We start from the raw sequence: 21,896 nt of genomic DNA on the forward strand, positions 1-21,896 counted from the left end.
GGAGGAGAAGAGAGGGAAGAGGAAGAAGGGGGAAAAGAGGGGGGAGGGGAAGAAAGGAAAAAGAAGGAAAAGGAGGAAGAAGGAAGAGAGGGGAAGGGGGAAAAAGGGAGAGGGAAAAAGGGGGAGGAGGAAAGGGGAGAAGAGGGGGAAAAGGAGAGTGAAAAAAAACAAAGGTTGAAGGAGTAGGAAAAGAAGTGGAGAGGAGAGGGTGGGGGGTGGGATTGAAGGCCCGGAAGGGGGTCATAGATGGGGGTGAGTGTACTTTTAAGCAAAACGGCCTTTCAAATGAGCAGACTTGAAGTGACAACACAGCCGTAACCCCCAGGACAATGTGAGCCGTTAATGTGAGTGCATTGCCGAAACTCGTGAGATCTCTTGATCAGCTTGAAGACGTTGCTTCATTCATCGTATTTCTGATGAGAAAGGGACTGTTAACGTGACTTAAATCAAATCAAATCAAATTTATTGTAGAGCCCAAAGTCACAAAGTAATTGCCTCAGAGGCTTACAATTACAGGGAGTGACACCCTCTGTCCTTAGACCCTCGGTTCGAGGAGGAAAAACTTGCCCACAAAAAACCCTTTAACAGGGAAAAAAGGTTGAAGAAACCTGTTAATGCATCGATAATAAAGACACTGGGGCCTATTAATATTCAAGAGCTGCATTTGTAATAATGATACACTAGTTGCTGCCTGAATTGCTGGTACGTGGGAAGTCTGGAAAACGGAACACTTAAATAAAGGAAATGTCTGAAACAATGATAACAATATTCAAACAGAGTGAAAACAGAGTATCATCACAGCAGACAACAGCCGATGACAGTAGCAGATGGTTACATGCAGATAAGGGAATTTCTTTGTTTGAAACAGGAGCAGCCACATTCATAACTTCATAAGCAGCCAGTAAGTCACACTTACTGCCAGAGATGATTGGTGATTCATCTCTGCCAGTAAGTGTGATTGTTTGGAAGTGTCTACACTTATACACAAACAGGAACAGTATGAACAACTGATAAACATCAATAATCAGCAGATCTAATTGTTTTCCTTTTTGAAAACAATTAGATCTGTAAATGTCAAAAAGGTTTGACTTGCCCAACAGGCCTACATAACCATCACCAAAGCCAGGGTGTTCACAAAAAGTAGTTACATTTTTTCATCACACATTCAATTAAGTCTATCATGTTAGTTTTTTTCACATGATTATTAATGGAGGGAAGACGCTGTTGTTGTTAAAGAAAGTAAAGATTCAGGAATCCGGGTGACTAATTGACATCATACAACCAGTAAACACAATGAATCACTCCAACTTCAGCATCCAAAACATAAATAATAATTAAAAAAAATATATTTATAAACTACAACTACCAGGGTAAACTTATACTTTCACCAAAATGTGTTCTTCTTTTTAAAACTGTGGTCATATATTTAAGTTAACTTTTTTCTAGTAGTAGTAGTAGTCAATGTGGGTAAAGAGAGACGGTGTGAGATTAAAGGGAGAGAATAACCTTGTGAGAAGAAACTGAAACTGAAAATGCATTTACAATCATAAACATGTTTGTGATCTGAGAGCTGTCAGAGAACAAAAGAAGAGTTTCCAATACAGTTCTTGTCAGTACTTACCCGATACTCCAATGAAGGCAGCAAGTACTAGCCTTTTATTGTGACTTGTCTAAGGTACATCTGTGTCTTAGTCATGTTCAGCATCTTGGTAAAGTAGAAGTGCTCACAAACACACATTTTAATACATTTCTGAACAGAATTTGAGAGAGATATGTTTGTTGTGTGAAGTCTTTAAGCCCTTTACTTCAACTCATGAAAACGGGAGCAAAAACAAAAGTGTTCATATTTTGGTTGAGTGTACTTTTAAGCAAATCCTGGCCTTTCAAATTGAAGCTATACTTGTAGCTGACAACACCAACACGTCTACACGTCCTCTCCTAACCCCCATAACGAATGTGGAGCCTGTTTAATGTGAGTACATTGCCTGATACATCGTGAGATCTTTTGATCTACTTGAAGAGCTATTGCTTCATTCATCTGTATTTCTGATGAGAAAGGGACCTGTTAACGTGAATTATTATAGGCCATAGAGTGATGTCTTAGCTATTAAAGGTTTAAAGGTTACCTTTGTTTAAAATAGTTGAACATCTGTTTCTTTGAAACACGGAGAGTTCTTATAAATGTTATGTCTTTTGTTGTGCAAAAGATTTTCCAAACCACCTAGAAATTTCCACTAACATATACTGTACTTCCTTGTATCTTACTGTAAGATACTGGAATGTAATCCAGCTTGAATACTCAGACAAGAGCAATGGAAAGTTGCCAACTAAATTAAACAAAAAGTGAAAGATAGGCTTCATTATGGTGTGTTAAACTATAAAAGCATCAGTACTCATCAGGCTGCAGGAGCGGAAAGAACTGTTTTCACGATTCAGACACTTGAATCTGCAAAACTATGGCCTGCAGTGTTCCGAAGCGCGTGGCAACTACAAGGAACAGAGGTAATCTCTATCATCTTTTTTCTTACATTTTAGTCTTTTGTTTATTTAACTATACGGGTGTTTACGTACATTACAGTTATTTATTTTTCAAACCTCACATAATGATCTGCACTGTATCTTTACAAAACATGACACAGTTTCAAACTGAATTCACCTTTTTATACCTAAATTTGAGCCGGCTCACTGGGCTTCTCTGAGAAGTCAGAAATTAATCAAGCATAACATTCAACTACTTAATCTTAATCTAGAAATCTTAATCAAGAAATAATAATGTGCTTTACTAGTTTTTTTGTAAAACAGTAAATTTGAAAATTCATGGATAGCCATGCTAATACTATTGTTTCGTTATTGTCATTAAAAACAGATTAAAGTTGACTGATTAGATGACATTGTCATTGTGTCATACATTTTACCAAATGCACTGTACATGAATCCATGGATGTTGTAACATGATATTCACGCTAAAGGAAGGCTTTTCCCATGTTGTTTTGTAGATTTGGATCCAAACGAAGAAATCCGAATAGTGCTGATTGGAAAGACAGGAAATGGGAAGAGTGCATCAGGAAACACCATCCTTAACAAACAGTCTTTCAAATCACTACTTTCTCCAGAGTCTGTGACATCAGCATGTGCGAAGGTCAGAGGAACGGTGGATGGACGCAGAGTGGCGGTCATTGACACACCAGGTATCTATGATACAAAGTACACAGAAGAAGAAGTGATCAGAAAGCTGAAAGAATGCATCTCTCTCTCTGCTCCTGGTCCTCATGTCTTCCTGATTGTGATCAATATTGGTGGCAGATTCACAGAGGAGGAACAGAAAACTGTTGAACTCCTGCAGATGGTGTTCGGCGATAGGGTTGCAAATTACTCCTTGGTTCTCTTCACTCACGGTGACAAGTTGGGACACACAAGGATTGATGAATTCTTTAGACAGAGCCAGAAACTTACTCATCTCATTACAAAATGTAAGTGGCGGTATCATGTCTTCAACAACACAGTTAAAGATAACACGCAAGTATCTCGGCTGCTTACGAAGATAGCAAGTATAGTCCGTGATAATGGAGGAACATTTTACACGAATCAAATGTTCCAGGAGGCTGAGAAAGCAATCATAGAACAAATGGTGAAGATTTTGAAGGCTGATGCAGAGGAAAAACACAAAGAAGAAGAAAAACTGAGGGCCAAGTTCAAAGGAGAACAGCTGAAGGAAAAGCTACGGCAACTCGGAGAATCGTTTCAAGAAAAATCAAGAGAAAAGGCAGAGAAGAAAAACAAATTCCTTGAAACTGGTATGATCGTAACAACCGCTGAAGCGGGTGTTGCAATCGGGGCTGCTGTTGGCGCTGTAGGAGGTCCACTTTGCATTGGCATGGGAGCTCTGGTGGGTGGAGTTACCGGGGCTATAGTAGGAGTCTTGGCACCAGTAACAGTAAGAGCTCTAAAAAACAGATGCATGGTACAGTAAATCATGTAAGCGGCCTGTACAGAGTCTTGGAACAACCTTGGAACTCAACTTTTATAATGAACTGACCAACTTGAATAGATGACAGAGGTAAAGTTGTTATTAGAAAATTGTTGGTGGAGGTGTCTTTTAGTAACATACTGTATATACAATATTTTTGTTTTGCATTTTTACTGTGTGTTTCCTGCAAAGTTTTTATACTGTTCTATTTTTTTTTTTTGTATCATTAGTTTTTATTTTCAAAGTTTTGTTTTCAGCAGTGGTTAGCACTGTTGCCTCTCAGCAAGAAGGTTCTGGTTTCCTCTCTATGTGAAGTTTGCATGTTAGCCCTGTGTGTGTGTCTGTACAGTCCAAAGACATGTAGTTAACAGGTTAATTGGTGACTCTAAATTGCCTGTAGGTGTGAATGTGAGTGTAAATGGTTGTTTGTCTTTATGTGTGGTGTGTGGGTGTATTATGCCTCTTGTCCAATGTCAATCCAGCTCCCCACAACCCTGATGAAGATAAACTGTTATGAAAAATAGATGGATGGGATCTTTTTTTTTTTTTAACCTCATTGTAGTCTTTTTTACTTTATTTGTTTCATTTGGGTTTTTATAGTTCAAATATGTTTAGTTTTTGTACACAATATCTTATCAGTTAATGTCATTTTTTAAATTTAGTTGTAGTTACTTTAATAACCTTGGTTTCCACAATGGCAAATCACATTTGTGAACATGGTCGACGAAAAAGGAGCTTTTGAAATCAGTTTGTACATGTGTGTGAAGCCCTTTTTTTCCTATGTATTTCTATATGCCAAAAAACTGTTAAGGCAGATAGGAAGCGGATGTACACATTAAGCAGACACACAGGGAAACACTACAGGCAAATTTGTCTGTGACAGACAGTCCTGAATGTTACACATAAAAACAAACTGTGGTTGGGTGATGGTTAAATAAATGTGTGAAACAAGTAAACCCACCCTTTTAATTACTTGTTTATCAGTCCACATTTTTTTTTCTCTTTTGTTTAAAATGACTTTGTGTCTCACCCTCTCTGCTGACAGCTGGACTCAGTTGCCCTCAGGGAAAATGACCATCTCTCCTCAAATGGTCTGTCGTGTGGATAAAAGAGGCACACATCGCTTTGAAGCAGCCTTACATCACATTTACAAGCCTACATACTCACATGTCTATGTAGGACACGTCCACATACAGTCATTTTCATTCTCTTACTTGTAACACAAACATCGTCCTGAATAAGGACTATTTTAGGGTTTTTTCTCATGCAGTAGTAATTGTTCAAAAGGCCACAGAGTACAATACAAGTCTACAGTTAACATCTTGGTGTGCTGTGACATTGGAGACACATAACTGGCTTGGGGTGAATCTGTCTTTGGAAATTAAATTCAGCAACCCACACAAGCTCATTTCAAGCACAGTTAATGAAAGAATAGCATGTGCATGTGTGCTTGACTTCTGAGCAACACTAGATTTTTGTGTGTGTCTTATTGTGGTATATGTGTGTGTTTTTTCTTTCATCTTCTGAAGCCATATGTGACAACAGAAAAATGCACTTTATATGCCACATAGGATCCCAGACAGTGAAATGGACAAAGGAGGTCTTGTTGGGGCCATATTTTGAGACTTAAAGAAGGCATTTGATTTCTTTGATTTGATCTCTTCTAACACATTGAATTGGATGAAGTCTTATCTTTGGGACCTTCCTGAGCAATGAAATGGGCCAAAACCATTCAGGGACCTCTTCTGTTCAGCTTCTATATAAATGATTCACTATCAGTCTGCATGGTGTGTGAAGTTCAAATGTATGCAGATGATACCATAAATTTTGTCCATGCAAAACCCAAAGAACAAGCAGCTTTTAAACTATTTTCAACAGTTTAATGATTCTCATGCAAATAATCAAATACAACCCAGCTAATTTGGGTATATATGAAATTACTGCATTACTACAGTAGAAAAACTATATATAAATGTGATGGTCATGAAATGCTGTGATTAACATACACATACTGTATATTATGAGGTGCCCCTCACCCAACACATGCAAATTCATACGAAGAGCCAGATGGACAATGTAGGTTATGAAGCTCCCTGACAAGACATTGACACTTGCTAAGCTGTAAAAACAGATAGCGGATAAAATCCATTTCAAATGTACAATATCAAACATTTCAGTGCCAAATCGCCCAAATCGGGCAAGATGTGGGCAATATGGGGGAATAATGTATTTTTAGACAAGTCAAGTTTTAGGCATGTTGCACTAAACTGTCCACAGAAAATGTGACAGAAATAGTTTTGTAACAAATGAAAAAGGAAAGAAATTCAAATCCTATTTACTTTATCGCTTCCACAAGCCGACCAATCCATGCATTAAGTGGGTGTGTGTGTCATCGGACAGGTGTGGTTCAGCTGTAATTTTAAACATTTATATGTCATGAGGTAATCTATTAAATCTACAGATGTTGATGTATTAAATGGAATTTAGTTCAGTCCTGCAGCCCTTCTCCCTGATGAATTAAAACGTTAAGCTAAAAAGTCAACACTCATGCTTGAAAGACATGCACACCATCAAAGGGAGCTATACACAACCTTGCTTCCCAAAAGTTATTAATGCATTATTTCTCATCTATAAAACATTATGAACTGATTTATTAAACATAATAAATTAACCAATGGAAAATCCGGAGAAACAAACACAAAAAAGATTTTCAGATGGAGATTAATAATTAGATGATTCAAGTTTAGGATTATAAAGTTCATTTTAGAGAAATCATCTAAAAGTGGCAGCAGGCAGACGTGCAAGGTGGCAGTGTCAAAACAGCTTACATGCAAAAGCCACACCAGCATTATTACGTCTGCAAGGTTTGCATGGTATGCTTCAAGCACAAGTTTACCCCTGCCTCCTCCCAACATACACATCCATACAGAAAGAGAGGGAGATGTGCTGAGTGAATAAACTCGTCCATGAAGCATGAAAAGCATTGCGTTGTGTCATTATGTAGCACATCCACAACTGCACTCATCCAGCGAAGCACAGCATTGCAGTTTTACAGACCTTCCTCATACTTTTTTTTTTTTCCTCCTTCTTCTCCTTTACATTTCTTTGCCGTCAACAAAACGTGTTCTTTACACGCTCAGGCTGGTACCTATTGATCCAAGAATAATGGAGTTATCATTGATGGCAACACAGGTAAGGAAGCAGAAATACATTTAGCCATTTAGGTTCTTACTTTTAAGTCTTTTAGGCAACTAAATCCAACCTTTTTTCCGACTAAGGAAGAGTAATGAACTGGATTACACTGCTGATTATAGTTTTTAAAGGGGGCAGTTTGTGTCACACTAAACGGTCTAACCAAGACCAGGAGGGGCAAATAGAGCAAATATGTTGAGCCTTTGCTTTCGTTTCTTGAATGTCTATTGTTAAAAGTTGTCTTTTTTAACTTGTGTAACAGTATAAAGTGTGAATAATCAGCCTTATTTCACAATAATTAGGAAATCACTGAGGTTAGGTTAGATAAAACATTATATGCATGTATAAAGTGCAGTGAGAATGCAAATGAAAGTACTTGGGAATAGCAGCAGTGTTAGAAAAGTTGTTTGTAACGCACAAATTTGGATAGTAGATATACAATTTTAGACAGTGCACACATACAGAGATGACTCAGACTGCAAATTTGCTTCTTCAAAAGGGTCACGCAAGCTTGGGATCAAATTTTATTTAAACAACTGAGTCACTGAGGCTGAAGCATCTATGCCTCATAAATACTGCACTCAGGATGAGAGAGATTTCAATTATAGTTTCCTTTTTCTGTTAACAACATTACAAAGATATCATGGACTTTTTGGGTTTGAGAGAGAGAGGCTTGGGTCTTTTGCTCCTCTAAGGAATTTCATCTCCAAGAAATTGTAATTGTTCTCTATCTGTAAAGATAGAGCATACACTAAAAAATAGATAAAAACGGATGAAGTGATTCTGTGTTTCTCTTGCTGGCATGTTTCTTTCCTCCTATCACAGATGCTGGAGCAGTCTCATCCATTTATTTACTCCGTATTGTGATAAAACATTCTTTTCCCATTTACCGCCTGTGTTTCTTTGCTCTGTCTCCTCTGACCCATAATGTTAAGCTTTAACTAGCCCGGGGGCAGAGCTTTATGTTACAATCGAGGTCCCTTTGTGAGGTGTAGGGTTATGCAGCCTACAGAGATGTTTTATAGGCAATTACTGTACTGTGAAGTACAGTGAAAGTCCTACTTTTACTTCATTTGAATCGCTGTTACTTTACTGCTCGATTTGCAAAGAGGATGCATTACGAGAGTTTTACTTTTACAAAACTAAATATGGGTGATGGCCTGGTGAGGAGAATGGTAATCCTAACCCCACATGTCGATATGTCCTTAGATAAGACACTGAACCCTGGTTTGCTCCTCAATCACTGCACAAGTCAGTGTATTGCCTAAATGCCAGACCCAAGAAGGAGGAAAAAGCCTGTGTCAAATTAAATATGTACAACATCAATAATATTTTAATGGTACAATTAACTTTGAGGATTGTAACAGAGAAACACCCAGCAGATAACATCTAAAAAACAATATTAATAGCGAGTGTGTTTCGGACTGTAGTCCAAGTTGGACTGAGAAGGTTTCAAAACACTAGATGGCATTACTGAGACTGAGCCTCTCTATAGATAAAAAAATCCCTTACGATTTTGGAGTACATCATGTAACAGTATTATAAATTGTTAGATTGCATGGTTTGATTGTTTTACAATGATATCTGTCACAGGAATTCAGATTTATCACATCTGAAACTCATGACAGATGCATGGTTAGTGACATTCTGTGCTTTTGTTAGTTAGTTTTAGTTTGATCAGTCATTTGAATGGTGGCAGTCAATGAATTACAACATATAAGAACAATAAAATATGACACTGTGTTTGCACTTTGATCACTGTGTACCTGATAGCATAGTTTAGTACAAATTTATCATTAGAGGCATTTTTTCCCCCAATGTTCAGTTTGCGAAATGTTGTATTCAAAAACAGTGTGAAATTATCAATCATTTTCCCCATTCCTGCTCCATATTATTTAGACTCCAACAGGCCAAGCCTTCAAATATCAAAGGGGGCATCAGGAGTGAAGTTAAATAACAGATATGACCTGGAAGATGTCTTACACCATGACATATATGACACACGCAGCAGTCTTATTGTGCAGATGAGATACTTATTTCCTGCAGTGTACCCTCTTATCCAGCAGTGCAGATTTGATGGAAAATCTTTCATAACAACCATCTGCTCAAAGTTATTCAATCAACTAACCCTCTGTGCAAAGAGGGTTTCAGTCTTCCAAAAGCTTTTCCACACAACTGATTATGATTTCAACTTCTGAACTGTGAGGTAAAATTGCATCTCTGTCTAAATCTTCCTGCACAGAAAGCAGTTTCAGGGACTCATATTCTGGTTTCTGGATTGAGCAGTATTCCCCTAGTAAGTCCCTGATTGTTGTCATCGAGCCTGCTCCAGACGTGAACCCTGTCCAGCTGGAGGAGTTTGATGGAAAGCCTCATCTGATAGCCATCTGTTCTCAGATAGTTAATCAGGTGTGCTCAATGTGTGGTCCTTAATCACCCCATGCTAACTGTCTCTGAATACTCAACGCCTCAACGTTCTTGCTGAAGAAAACTACGCACCTCCAAAACTTTGGAAAAAAGATGGAAATGGTTTTTTTTCCAGCTAAAAGACTTTAGGGTCACTGAAATGCATCATAAACCTGATAATTAAGTGATGTTTTCATGCAAGCAGCAGTACGTCAGCATATTATTAATAGACTACATCAAGTCAAGTACTTCAAGTCCACTCAATTTAAAATCCACTTTTGTAAGACCTGGCGAGGAATATTAATATATCTCAGAGTGCTTTATTGCTACTCCTGGTTCAATTGATGCTGATTTTTCTTGTGGTGTTTCAGTCGCTGATGAAGTGTCCTTGAGCAAGACAAAGAGCTCAAACAGGGACCACTGGCTTTTGTTGATGACTGGATTCCATCCCTTTCTATCTTTTTCTTTTTCTGTGAGTGAACGTTAGATTAGTCTTAATTAAGGCGTGTCTATCAAAGTGTGTCTGATGGAGAGTTAGGTCAGATTACCATCTGTTTAAGAGGTTATCAGGTACTTTAGAAGACTTTGACATGGACAGCAGACCTGACCCATCAAGAGAAGTTCTTCTTTACAGTTTATCGGGAAAAAAAATGTGACCATGTTTTCTTATATACCAAGAATTTCAACGCTGTTAATGTTTCTGCTGCACTTTAGAACAGTAAAGTTATAATATAGTAATAAAATATAAGGCACAACCACAAACTTAAAAGTCCAGTGTATCAGATTTGAGGCACTCTATTTACAGAATACAGAAGAAATTAAATATAATATCCATAACTATGCTTTTATTAGTGTATAATCACTTGAATGAACCTTTTATATCTACAGATGACATGTGTCCTCTTCCATAGAGTCCGCTGTTTTGAAACACCATGTTTCTACAGTAGCCCAGGAAGAACAAACTAAACTGTGGCTCCAGATAGGCCCTTTTTATGTTTTTAATGTGTTTTGCAGCCACCATAGTGGGATGGAGAGGATAAGGTAAGGGCGTTGCTATCAGCAACTGCACCATTAAATGCCACTAAACCTCAGTCATATATAAACAGCAGAAACAGCAAAGTCACATTCCTTTTGATTAATCCAGTCCTGAGGTGTTGATACACTGTCGAAGAATTTTTACAGTAATAACTATGGTATAACTTTGTCTAATATTACAGTAAAAGGATGTTAGTACAATGTCTGTAGATTTTACAGTGAAAAACAATCAAAACTTGACAGTAAAAGACTATAAAATATGCAATGAAATATTTCACAATCTTTATTTATTCTGCATTTTAAGGTAAATATTATAGTATTTTATATCAGAGACTGTTAATTGTACAGTGAAACACCATAATATTTTATGACATATTTTACGGCCTTTTACGATCAAGTTTTGACAGTTTTTCACCGTCAAATCTACAGACATTTTTTACAGTGTAGGGAGGAATAGGAATGCATGTACATTTTGCTCTACAACACCTCCTCCTTCTCCATTTTCTTCTTCCTATGTAAGTAGTAGTATGTAAATAGGTTTGATACTGATAATACCCGCATAATACTTATAATACACATATGGCTTGTTTTGCATGGTTGATAAAAATGTCTGGTCCACCTTAAAGATGCCTTGGTAACTTTGAAGTACAAATACAGGAGTCAGGGTGTGTATATTGGTAATTGGTATGTGGAAAATATGTATATGAGTTTCCTTTGTCATTTCAGTACAGAGAGTTGAGATAACCTCTTGTGATAAGCAGAGGTTTTGACTCTGCTGAACACATTAAGCACACAGGCAGATGAGTCACTCATGGCACGCATAATATAAGCTCCATAATGCTTTGTTCATTCAGGATGGATTGCATGACAGATTAGACTCATTCACACACGTCAGACATGTATAGGGTCGGACACGAGAGAACTTTTGTTACGTAAATGAGTCAACTGTCAACCCACACTTCACCTCAGGTATTCTCTTCCTTTATAATGAGATTGTTTAGAGAAATGTTTTTTTTAATTATAGCCAAAGACATTGACATTTGGATCATCATCGCCATAATAAATGACAATAAATGCTTCTATTGACATTTCAGTGTCAGGTTTGAGTTCATAAACCAGTTCGTTTTAGAAAGAAATGTCATTTCAATCATTATTCAATAAATGTTCATTTATTGTGGAATTTCAGGACTGCTATACAAAGTATTTAAGTTGTCATGAGCCTGGACAACCTGTAACCTCATTACACACAAGTGTATTGTGTAAGAAAAAGCTTATTTCTATAGTACATTTAATCACATCTCTTAAGCTTTAAATTTAAAACGCAATAAACAATGCACTCATTGGATACCTTAGCAGTAAGGAATTACCTTGGTCTGATTTCTTTTTTATTCATTCAAGGATTAGAATAATCTCTCTCACACAGCATCTATTACTGATATTGCATTATGTTACAATGGAGCTTGACACGACGACAGAAACATCCCTGATAAGTCTAGTATATGTGCTTGTGACTTTCTGACTTTACCTTTAAAAATTTCAGTTCTGGTGGATTTAGCGACACCGGTGGGTAGTAGTCATTCTTAAAGAGGATCCTCCATGCTTTTATGTGTTTAGTTTCTGTCATATTATGTTACAATTTTGTAAGCTGATATTAAACAAGTCCGGAGGAATGAGCTCATAATGATGTAAACACAAGTAACAGTAATCTCCGTGAGCAAAAAGCTGAATGCAATGATTTTTTCCTGCTTTATGCAATAACCATCATGGTTCTTTGATTTGTCACCTGCTCCAGGCGCAGCACAGCTGAGCACGACAACAAAGTACAGTGATGAGCACGTCCACCTGCTCAGTCATAGTTCAAGGGTAGTAATTTACCCTCTCTGCTCTTACTCTTTAGGTTTTTGTATGTCTCACAGAAAGTGTTTTTTTTCCACTTGTGAAGGAAAGTTACACACATACAGTATGTAGTACATGTTTTCTAATATTCCCTGCTGTTCTCCAGCTTTTCTGCTTAAACTCAGGCATATGTATTCAGGAGTCTGCTGTACAGAAACCCTGCCATTGTCCCTGTGCCTTTGCTCACTTAATGGAATATCAACCAGGATTTCAATGTGCATTTACAGCCGACATGACTCAGCATATTCTGATTGATAAAGAGTGAAAAGCTCCTCCTTCTGCTTCCTGAATTCACTAATCATGACAGAAGTGGTCAGACTTGCTTCTTTAACAAGAGGCCAGGTTTCATGAAGTGCACGCAGTAAACTTTGCATCTCGGTGCATGCATGCAGTGTAACAGGGCTAGTGTGTCTGTTCAGCAAAGCACAGAGTTAATGAAATGAGCTTAACAGAGCGTGAACATGAAGCGTACTGTACGGACAGAATAATTGGAAGAGCAGTGTGTACGGGATGCTTTGTGCCTGTGTGTAATCTCTTTGTATGTCTGTGTGTGTGTGTGTGTGTGTGTGCGTGTGTGTGTACGTGTGAGGCGCTTGTGTGCTTTTGCTGCAGATTTACTTCCTTATTCACTAACCTTTTAATTTCATAATATATTAATATGTTGCTTGCATACAAAAAAGTTATTTATGAAACTACTTTCCAGCATCGTGTTTTGAAATCTGCTTCTGCTAAGAGGTCTTACAACTAATTTTGTACAGCTTGCTATTGCAAAAAAGCATTTAAGAATATTTGTTTTGAATAAAACGCATGCTTGACATGCAACGGAGGTTTTTATTTTTCTGCAGTACAATCTTCCTTTAAGTCCTCCAAATGCTTTGACAGTGTTGTGTTGTTCTGGGGCGCTTGCTAAAATGACTGATGCTTAAGTTACATAAAGTTAGAAATCCCAAAACAATCATTGTAGCGTTTTATTGACAGCAGGATAAGTTTGCTTAGGGATGCCAGTTTTCGCTGGTCTTTGCTCGTCTGTCAGCCTCCAGCAAATAAGCAAAGATTAAACCAGCCATGAGAACAAGCCTCTCTCTCTCCCTATATGTACATATAGATATATATAGTGTACTCTTGTTAACCATAACCTACAAACTCGACACTTCCGCCTTCTGTCACTCATCTTCCCGCTCGTTCTCTTCTCTCTTTCTTGCTTTTTTCTCAGCTATTCTTGCTTCATCAGTTCTTGTCATGAATTCAATCATCTCAGGTCCCCTCTGGACATATTCTAGCAGCAGTATTTTCTTTTCATCACACGGCTCAATAACTTGGAAATTATTTTCAGCTTCTTCTCCTTTTTGATTTAGCTTGCTTGGTGTCCATTATTTCATGGCGAAACCATCATCTCATGAGAGTTATTTTTATTCAAAAATCCAGACACACTGCCAGCAGGAGACAGTATCTGGAGGTCTTTCAAAAGTCTCAATAGAATAAAATAATTCAGAAATGTATTGCCTTATTAAAATACTTTAAATTCCTTTTCTGGATTTTTTTTTTAATCCAATATATTGACGGGTTCTTTTGAACTTTTAAGTTTTATTTTGATGCAAATTTGAAAGTAGACTGAGGCACTGACTGACTGATAATTTCAATTCAGTGATTAAAAGTTTCATTAAAAGTGACACAAATTTAATGATAAAAAAATATGGACAAGAAGACCTGTGTCTGTCATACTTTATTTATTTACTTTATTAATTTACTATTTATTTATCCATGGTAAAAAAAAAGAACTGATTAGGATCCAATCCAGGCTCACCCAAAAATGGCTAATTTTAAACATTAATTGCGTACTTTTAATACTTACTTTGACAGTTTTTAAAGATCAGTGCATCAATATTATTAATGACTGCGGGGCTTTGGCCAGATGTTGCTCATCACAGGACATGCAGTACCTGATGAGATGTTATTGTGGACTTTAATTAGATTTTACACACTAGATGTGGTTCTTATGTTGCTTGGACTACCATTTTGTTCCAGACTAAATAATCCACCATGCCATTTGCACAGACAGTCATGGACCACAGTGGATCTTCTCAGGTGATACAGTGAGTCGTCTAGTAAGCAAGGGTTGCGTAATTGCGATGGCTGTGATGCTGATGTGTGAATGTGTGTGTATGAGCTTAGTATCAGTGCGAGGGGTTTGGAAAGGAAGCAAGGTACAACTCCTGATGAGCAGTTGCATGGCAGCTCCTGCCATCAGCGTATGAACGCCCAGACCACACACAAAAACAGAAATACTGTAGACATTAGAGAAAAGAAAGATTGGTACAGTATGTTTTTTTCTATCTCTGGACCCCTTCTTGCCCTCTCCTTTATTACTCTTCTGTAATTTTGTTTCCTCTATCTCCATCACTTTCTGTATTTCTCCTTTTATGACAGATGTTTCAGAAAGAAGAGGAACATCTGGCTGCTTTCGGGCTGTTTATTCACCATTTAATATCTTTCTCTTCTGTCATCCTCCTCTTTTCTTTCATCCATGTTTTTCTGTTGAAGTGGTCACAGATGGAGACCCAAATTTCCAGCCCTGTAAATATATATTTAAGGAGTTTCAAATTCAATTATAAAATGGAAATATAATCCTCTTCTGTTTGGTAATTTTGCACATTTGATACAGTGTGCACAAGGCTGAAATATTCCCCTTGCCCAGGAGCAAATGACACGTCATGGGCTACACTAATGGCTTGTGAAACAAATAGCCTGTGAGACAAATGCCTCATAAATGATAAGTGAGTTCACAGTTTTTTCTTCACCCAAATCTCCTTATTCCGCCCAAACTCACCCTCATGTAAAATAACCCCCAGCCCTCAGTGTGTCATTGTGTGTGTGTGTGTGTGTGTGTGTGTGTGTGTTTGCACTTCCAGTGATTGATGAATGTGTGTTCCTGCTGCATATGTGTGCGCATTCATTTGTGTCTTGTGTGTGTATATGTTTGTGTGTGTGTGTGTGTGTGTTATCACCAGAGGCGGTTTCTGAATCCCTTCTCAACATATATTAACATTATATAACTTTATAAACCATCACCTTCCTGGACATAGAGACCCACTTGTATACACATGTATGCATTTACATAGTCACACATAATGAAGGTTTATACATACAGGCAATGCACGCACCTGTGCATATAGAACAGAGACAGGCAAACACACACACATACACACACACACACACACACACACACACACACACACAAACATAAACACACACAGACAAAGACTACACACATGCGCTTCCTCCCTCCAATCCCCCACAGGACACACACTCACAGATGGGAAGCCGACTCATATGCCCACTTATTACACACAGAAGTTATGATGTGCACTTGATACGTCATGCAGCAAAGGTTTCTCATTTTCAGAGATTTGGAGGATTGAAGCTGTATTATGTTTATCTCTAATCCAACAATCTCTGCAGCTCTGCATGCTGTAGCAGGACATCCCGCCCGTGTCCAATCGTGAAAGTGCAAGAGTAATACAATGATTTTTACCGGTGATGACAAAGAGAGTAAATGCATTCTGAGAGGGTAGAACGAGGACATACAAGTTTGCACATGCAAATAGAAAGAAGGAACAGAAGTATACAAGAGAAGTGGGTAGAAGTTAAGGCATTATGTCACGAGAGAGAGCAAGCAGGTGGTGGACTGTTTGATTTAAAACAGAGTGACAAAAAGAGAGGTGAGAGACCGAACAGAAGGCTGGAGCAGAGACAAAAATAGCAGAATACAGAGACAGGCAAGGAAAAGGACAATAATGAGGAAAGACATAATGACACGTCGTGCACTTATTGCTGTTTATTCATGTTTATCCTCTGATAACCCTGTCTTTCTATTTCTCTCTGTTTAGTCTCTTTCTTCCCTTTTTTTTACTCCTACTGTTTATTTTTGTCTTTTGGGAGTAGAAGCTAATAAGACAGCAAATGGTGCCAGTGGACACCCTTTTTAATTTTGTAATTTATAGTGTTGGATAGAGGGGAAAGAAAGAAAAATAGAAGGATTTTTTTTATGCACATTAATTAGTTTCAAAGCAAAACACTCTGTCCTGTTCTGTCTAGTTCTAAAATATTAATTTCTGAAAGAAAAAGGCAGTGGAAACTTTGTTCTTCTTTTAGCAGAAAATAAACACGACTGCACAAATGATAAGACAGATGTTTTCTGCATTGGTACACACACAGAAAATGAAGCACACAAGCAAAGAAACAACACATGTTCTCTAACTTGTGCATGTTCATTCACCCATGCACACGGATTCCTGCTATTAATATTTGTACGAGCCCACACCAATATGGATGCGCAGATACGCAGGTGCATGCCATATGTACATGCATGCATGCATGTGAAAAACACAAATACACACAGGAAGCCTCATTTTTGATCGAGTTACTTGCTGTTACCTACGTGTCCACACATCATCTTGGTGACTCAGGCGGAGTTGACCGCCATGTGCTCACTGTGCTGTTGGTACAAATCTGATTTAGGATTCCTGTCACACCATCTTTCCAATCGTTTGTTATTGCATTATTTCAGGTAAAGTTATGATAAAATATATTGTTTCAAGTAGAATTGACATCAAAAGTTATGATAAAATATATTGTTTCAAGTAGAATTGACATCAACTTGAACCCTTTTTACACCTGACTGGGCAAAAACACCAATTGCTGGGCTGTAATTGAGTTTTTTAAATAATCTATGTATGAATCATCCTCTAAATATTTGGTCTTATTGGTCAGTACATATCTGACGAGGTTGAAATCAGTTGGTTTTTTTTATGTCATGATGAAAACTCGCACACACACAATACACACTTTTTTTCCCATACACCCACATATTATCCATGCAGCATTTTGTCTCTCTCTATATCACACACACTTTTTTTGTTTTTACGCACAGGAATTCTTGCTCACAGCAGGATGTCTAAATCTGTCTCACACACATGCTCTCACATTGTGTGCGCTGCTCTCTCACTTTCACTGGGAGGGCTCTCTCGATCTATGTCAGTGAACACTCCCACTATCTCTCTCTCTCTCTCTCTCTGTCTCTCTCTCTCCCACATGGAGTTCAGTCTCTCACTCTCATGAAGTGCTGCTCCTCTCTCTGCTTTGGATGCACTCAGTCTAAGTCTGAGTGTTGGACAGGACAGGACACAGCAGAACTGATCTCTTCTTTCTTCATTTACAGTCGGCAGTAGGTACAACTCTCCTTCTCTCTCTTTTATTGCTCCATGTTTCTATACATCTTCTGTATATATATATATATATATTTACCATCCTCTCTGACCCAACACAAACTATGAATGCATCGCTCTTCTCTGTTGATCTAATCTCATACTCTAACAAGAAAAAGCAGCAGGAAACCTTAAAAAAAAACTTTTAGTTGCATTTATTATGCATGTTTTATAAATAAGCTTCAAAGGTGGAATAACTTCATTTGGGAAGTTTAAATAAGTTTAATAACTTCTGAGAAAGAATCTAACATTTAAGTGAGAGGTTCACATTAGATTCAGACAAACGTACCTGCAGTGGATGAACTTCTTTCCACAGAGGATCTATAATACATTAGGATGTGTCTAAGGTGCAGTCTTGTATGAGCTTACTGACATGACACCAGTCTACAGTCTAGCACTTCTGTAAAGTTGCTGTGATGCTTCACGGTGCACAGTTATAATTTAATTTCATTCTATTTCTTTCTGTTTATTCTTTGTTTATGTTGCTTTTTTGTTGACTGATTGTGTCTTAGTAACTTATATAATAATTTTCTAAAAATCACTGTGGTTCCTAAACTTGCTACTATTTTGGCTGGTGTCACTTCTGTGTAACTCTACCTGGTATGTTGTTAGCACCCACCTATTATGTGAGGAGTCGCCTTACTTCAGGATTTTAATTCACTTTTTTTTGCCATAAGTGTCTATGTATAAAATATGTATTTATGGTTTATTGGTAAGTATTGTATTGTAAAACAAATGAAAGATTATTTCAACATTTAAACACTTTGCAGTAATGTTCTGATGAGCACACTTTCTTTGGATCTGTTTGGTGTGTGTGTCTTTGAATAACTTTCCCCCAAAATTTTTCATAATTTTCCGTTATGTTCATGTTTAATTCATTTGAATTTCATAAGACAGCATGAACCTAAAATCCTAAAAGGACCATATTAAACCTTGCCTGTCAAACAAAGAAATATAAAAATTGAACATAAACAGCACAGTAAACTGTGAAGTGGTCATAGAAAGGTCATTTGCTTATATAACTGTTTATAATTTAATCTGAATGAACAGATTTGCTGTTTTTCTACACACACTTGGTGCAGTGAATATCAGTGTGTGTGTGTGTGTGTGTAGTGTTCCTTTTCCCATCACTCACTCACCTGATACTCTTTTATATACTTACTAAGGATAATCAATCGAGAGACGTGTATGTACCTTCATATGCAATTACTTTCATTCTTTTTGTCCATCTAGCATCCTGTAAACTCAGAGTCAGAGCCTCAGCAATAAAATGTTTGGCTTGCATTATAAAGTACATTCATGTTATAGGACAGATGTTAGCCTTTAAGATTGTTACAGTGGCCGCTAAGCTCGTCTAATGCATGCTTTGAGCTATTTTTAGGAGCAGAAAAACTGCTAATGAAACAGAAACATTTGAAAGCTCTCACTTCAGTCATTTATTTGGCTTATGGTGCATTTTTATTCACTCAAATTTAAAAAATAATCCAGTATAAGAGGCCAAGAGAAAATGTATCTGATGGGTAAATATTGTGACACCTTACAGTTGAGCGTTTGTCCAACTTGGACTGTAACTTTGTTCCTCTTGTTGGAGTGCAATCTACGAGATCACTATGTTGACATGCTCTATTCTGACTGGTAAATTCAGACATGCATGACAACCACTCAAATAATAAATGTTTTATTCACTCAGTTACCCCAGTTCTTTCAAAAACCTAACGTTTAGCAGAAGTCTGCTTTACACTTCAGCTTTCAAATAATATAATTAATCTTCCACTGATATAAATGATACAACAATGTTCCTGCAACTTTCAGTTTGCAGCATGAATTCGTTATTTTGTTTTTCTTTTAACTCATCATATCTTTGAGTAGTTAGTCTTCCAGGCGCGTGGTGCAATAACACTTGCACATGCTCACACACTCACTGCTGTTTTTGTTGATGACCTTTCTGTCCGTTACTCTCACAGAATGAGAGACAGCTTCTGGGCAAAGACAGGAGGAGGTGAACAATTAAAAAAAAAAAAGGTTTTGTCTGCAGGTTGGGCTCGTGTCTATATGATTTTGCGTGTTTAGATGCTTTATGTTAAATTCTTACAAACAGCATAAGAACAGCACTCTCTTCCCCTCACTCATGAAAAATCCTAGGAGGCAGTTTTATTTAAATATACATTAAGTGGCTGATGTGAGAGCTCTCAGAGTTTCCTCATAAATTATGCTGCCACATATTAAAGGTTGCAACATTTTAGACTCTCTTTTTTCCATCTGAGAAGGAATTAACACACGCACACACACAGATGATGGTTTTCTGTGCTACGGAGATGAGATGAGACAGTTGTGCATGAAACATTATGCATAAAGCAAAATCATCATCTTGTACATCAGTGGGATTAAATGTGTACCATGTAAGGTCTGGAATTGATATGTATTGGTTGGGACATGTATATGTATATATGTATCCCTAAAAATCTAAAATTGTTGTAGCTACTTGCTGCATATACTGTAGCTTGAATATAGCTTCAGTCTCTTTAACTTGTCCACAAACTATTTGAGACTCTTCCCATGTTCACTTCAACTACTATAAAGACTGACTGAAGAAGCTTATTTGGCCAGCAGACATTTGAAGCATGTATCAGTGGCCTGCATGTCCACTCAGACAAGTGGAGTCAGATAACCTCATGTCATGACCCCCGTGAATCCTTGCTGACCACCACACCTCATTCAAAATAGGCGACTAAACTTGACCGAAGCTAAATATGTTATTCAGGATGTTCTGTAAAGTCTGTAGGAAAGTATTTTAGGTTGAATACCTCCACTCACCTGTGAAGACAACAATAACTGAGCTTGTGTAACATTCAGTGATGATAAAAACTCCCCGCGGTATGATGACAATTTGCCCTGAGGTTACATCTGCAGTTTGGGTGTAGAGATAGGGTGGATGAGGACGCGAGAGAAGCCCGAGAAGCACTTTGGCTCGAGCTGACTCTGATGCTTGAAGCATCCCAGAGTCATGCCAGAAGAAAAAAGCAAATCTATTTAGAATCACAGAGGTTTGACCTCAGCTGCCATCACAGACGTTTATTCATCTGCTTAATCAAAGTTCATTTTGTACCCTATTATATTTAGGTGTGTTTTTGAAGTAAAAGTTGATATGTTCAGTTATTTTATTAACATCTGCCTCTTTATACATGGGGATTTACTGGAATTTACATCAATGCATCTGCTAAAGAAATAAGTGAAAAATATGTTCTCTTTTTAAATCATTTTGTTGAGATTTAGGTGAACTGAGACTTTAACGTCTATGTTCTTTCAAAAACATGATCTAATCTCTCCCATTAAATTACCACTTCTAAAACGCTGTACAACTTATTTCCCCATATCAAACATCTGATTAATCAAACAAGAATAGCACTTTTACGTGCTTAAACACCAGCAAGTCAAAAGGTCAGACTCACTTGAACCTTTCATCTGTCAGAGTGAAAGCTGGAATTAATAATGGTCACCGAGCTGCCTGTTTCTATCAGACTGAGAGCCTGAGAAAGCCTGTGTGCCTGTGTTGTTGTCTTTTTTGCAGTGTGTAAATTTAATTCACACACCTGAGTTTGCACATCTGTGTTACAGAAGGCCAGCAACACAAGCAACTAAAGCTAGAGTGTATGTTTCTGCAGACATGGACAATTTACGGTATTAATTACCAGCGATAGCTCTGTGTATATTGATGTCTCTGTCTTGGTCTTTGTAACTGGGTGTTATAGAAGCCCCCCCCAAAGGACAAAAATTTGGATTCATTATCCGCCTCGCTTGTTTTTTTGCCTCTCTCTTCCCCTCTCTGCCTGTGTGTTTCTGTCTCTTTTAGTATATGCGATGCATGTGTCAGACTTTGTTAATCCGTCTGAGAATTAATCCCTCCGAGATGCTGAGTCCTCATCACTGTTACAGTACAGCTGTCCTGAGACCAGGCACAGCTGTGGGGTTAACCTCCCGAACAGAACATGTTATTGTTCAGCCATGCCATCCTTATCATTGTAATATTAATTTGAGGCTGAATGCATCTGATTTTTACACACTAAGAAATATGCATGATATATGCAAATATGCATGACTATGCTTTCGTTAGTTTATAACAACCAGAAAATAAGAAT

At 37.7% G+C, this 21,896-nt stretch overlaps 2 protein-coding genes across 4 annotated transcripts in view; both read left to right on the plus strand.

The window, feature by feature from the left end:
* The window catches only part of LOC113746015 (uncharacterized protein C14orf132), a 28,504-nt gene that overhangs the window by 5,178 nt on the left and 1,430 nt on the right, over positions 1–21,896 (plus strand). The window contains exon 1 of one of the 3 annotated variants that reach the window (XR_003462560.1): positions 17,571–17,724. The exons of 1 other annotated variant lie outside the window; for it this stretch is intronic. The gene's annotated coding sequence lies outside the window, so the exon portion shown is untranslated. Of the gene's footprint in view, positions 1–17,570; positions 17,725–21,896 lie in introns of those variants that run through there. One more of the 3 variants, XR_003462559.1, reaches the window with a different exon arrangement.
* On the plus strand, positions 2,316–4,148 carry LOC104928504 (GTPase IMAP family member 4-like). The gene is made up of 2 exons (XM_019274620.2): positions 2,316–2,502; positions 2,997–4,148. Exons 1-2 carry the CDS (start codon positions 2,457–2,459, stop codon positions 3,968–3,970), a joined length of 1,020 nt encoding a protein of 339 aa, XP_019130165.2. The 5' UTR covers positions 2,316–2,456; the 3' UTR covers positions 3,971–4,148.

This window comes from Larimichthys crocea, chromosome VII (genome assembly GCF_000972845.2).
Source record: "Larimichthys crocea isolate SSNF chromosome VII, L_crocea_2.0, whole genome shotgun sequence".
NCBI lineage: Eukaryota > Metazoa > Chordata > Actinopteri > Sciaenidae > Larimichthys > Larimichthys crocea.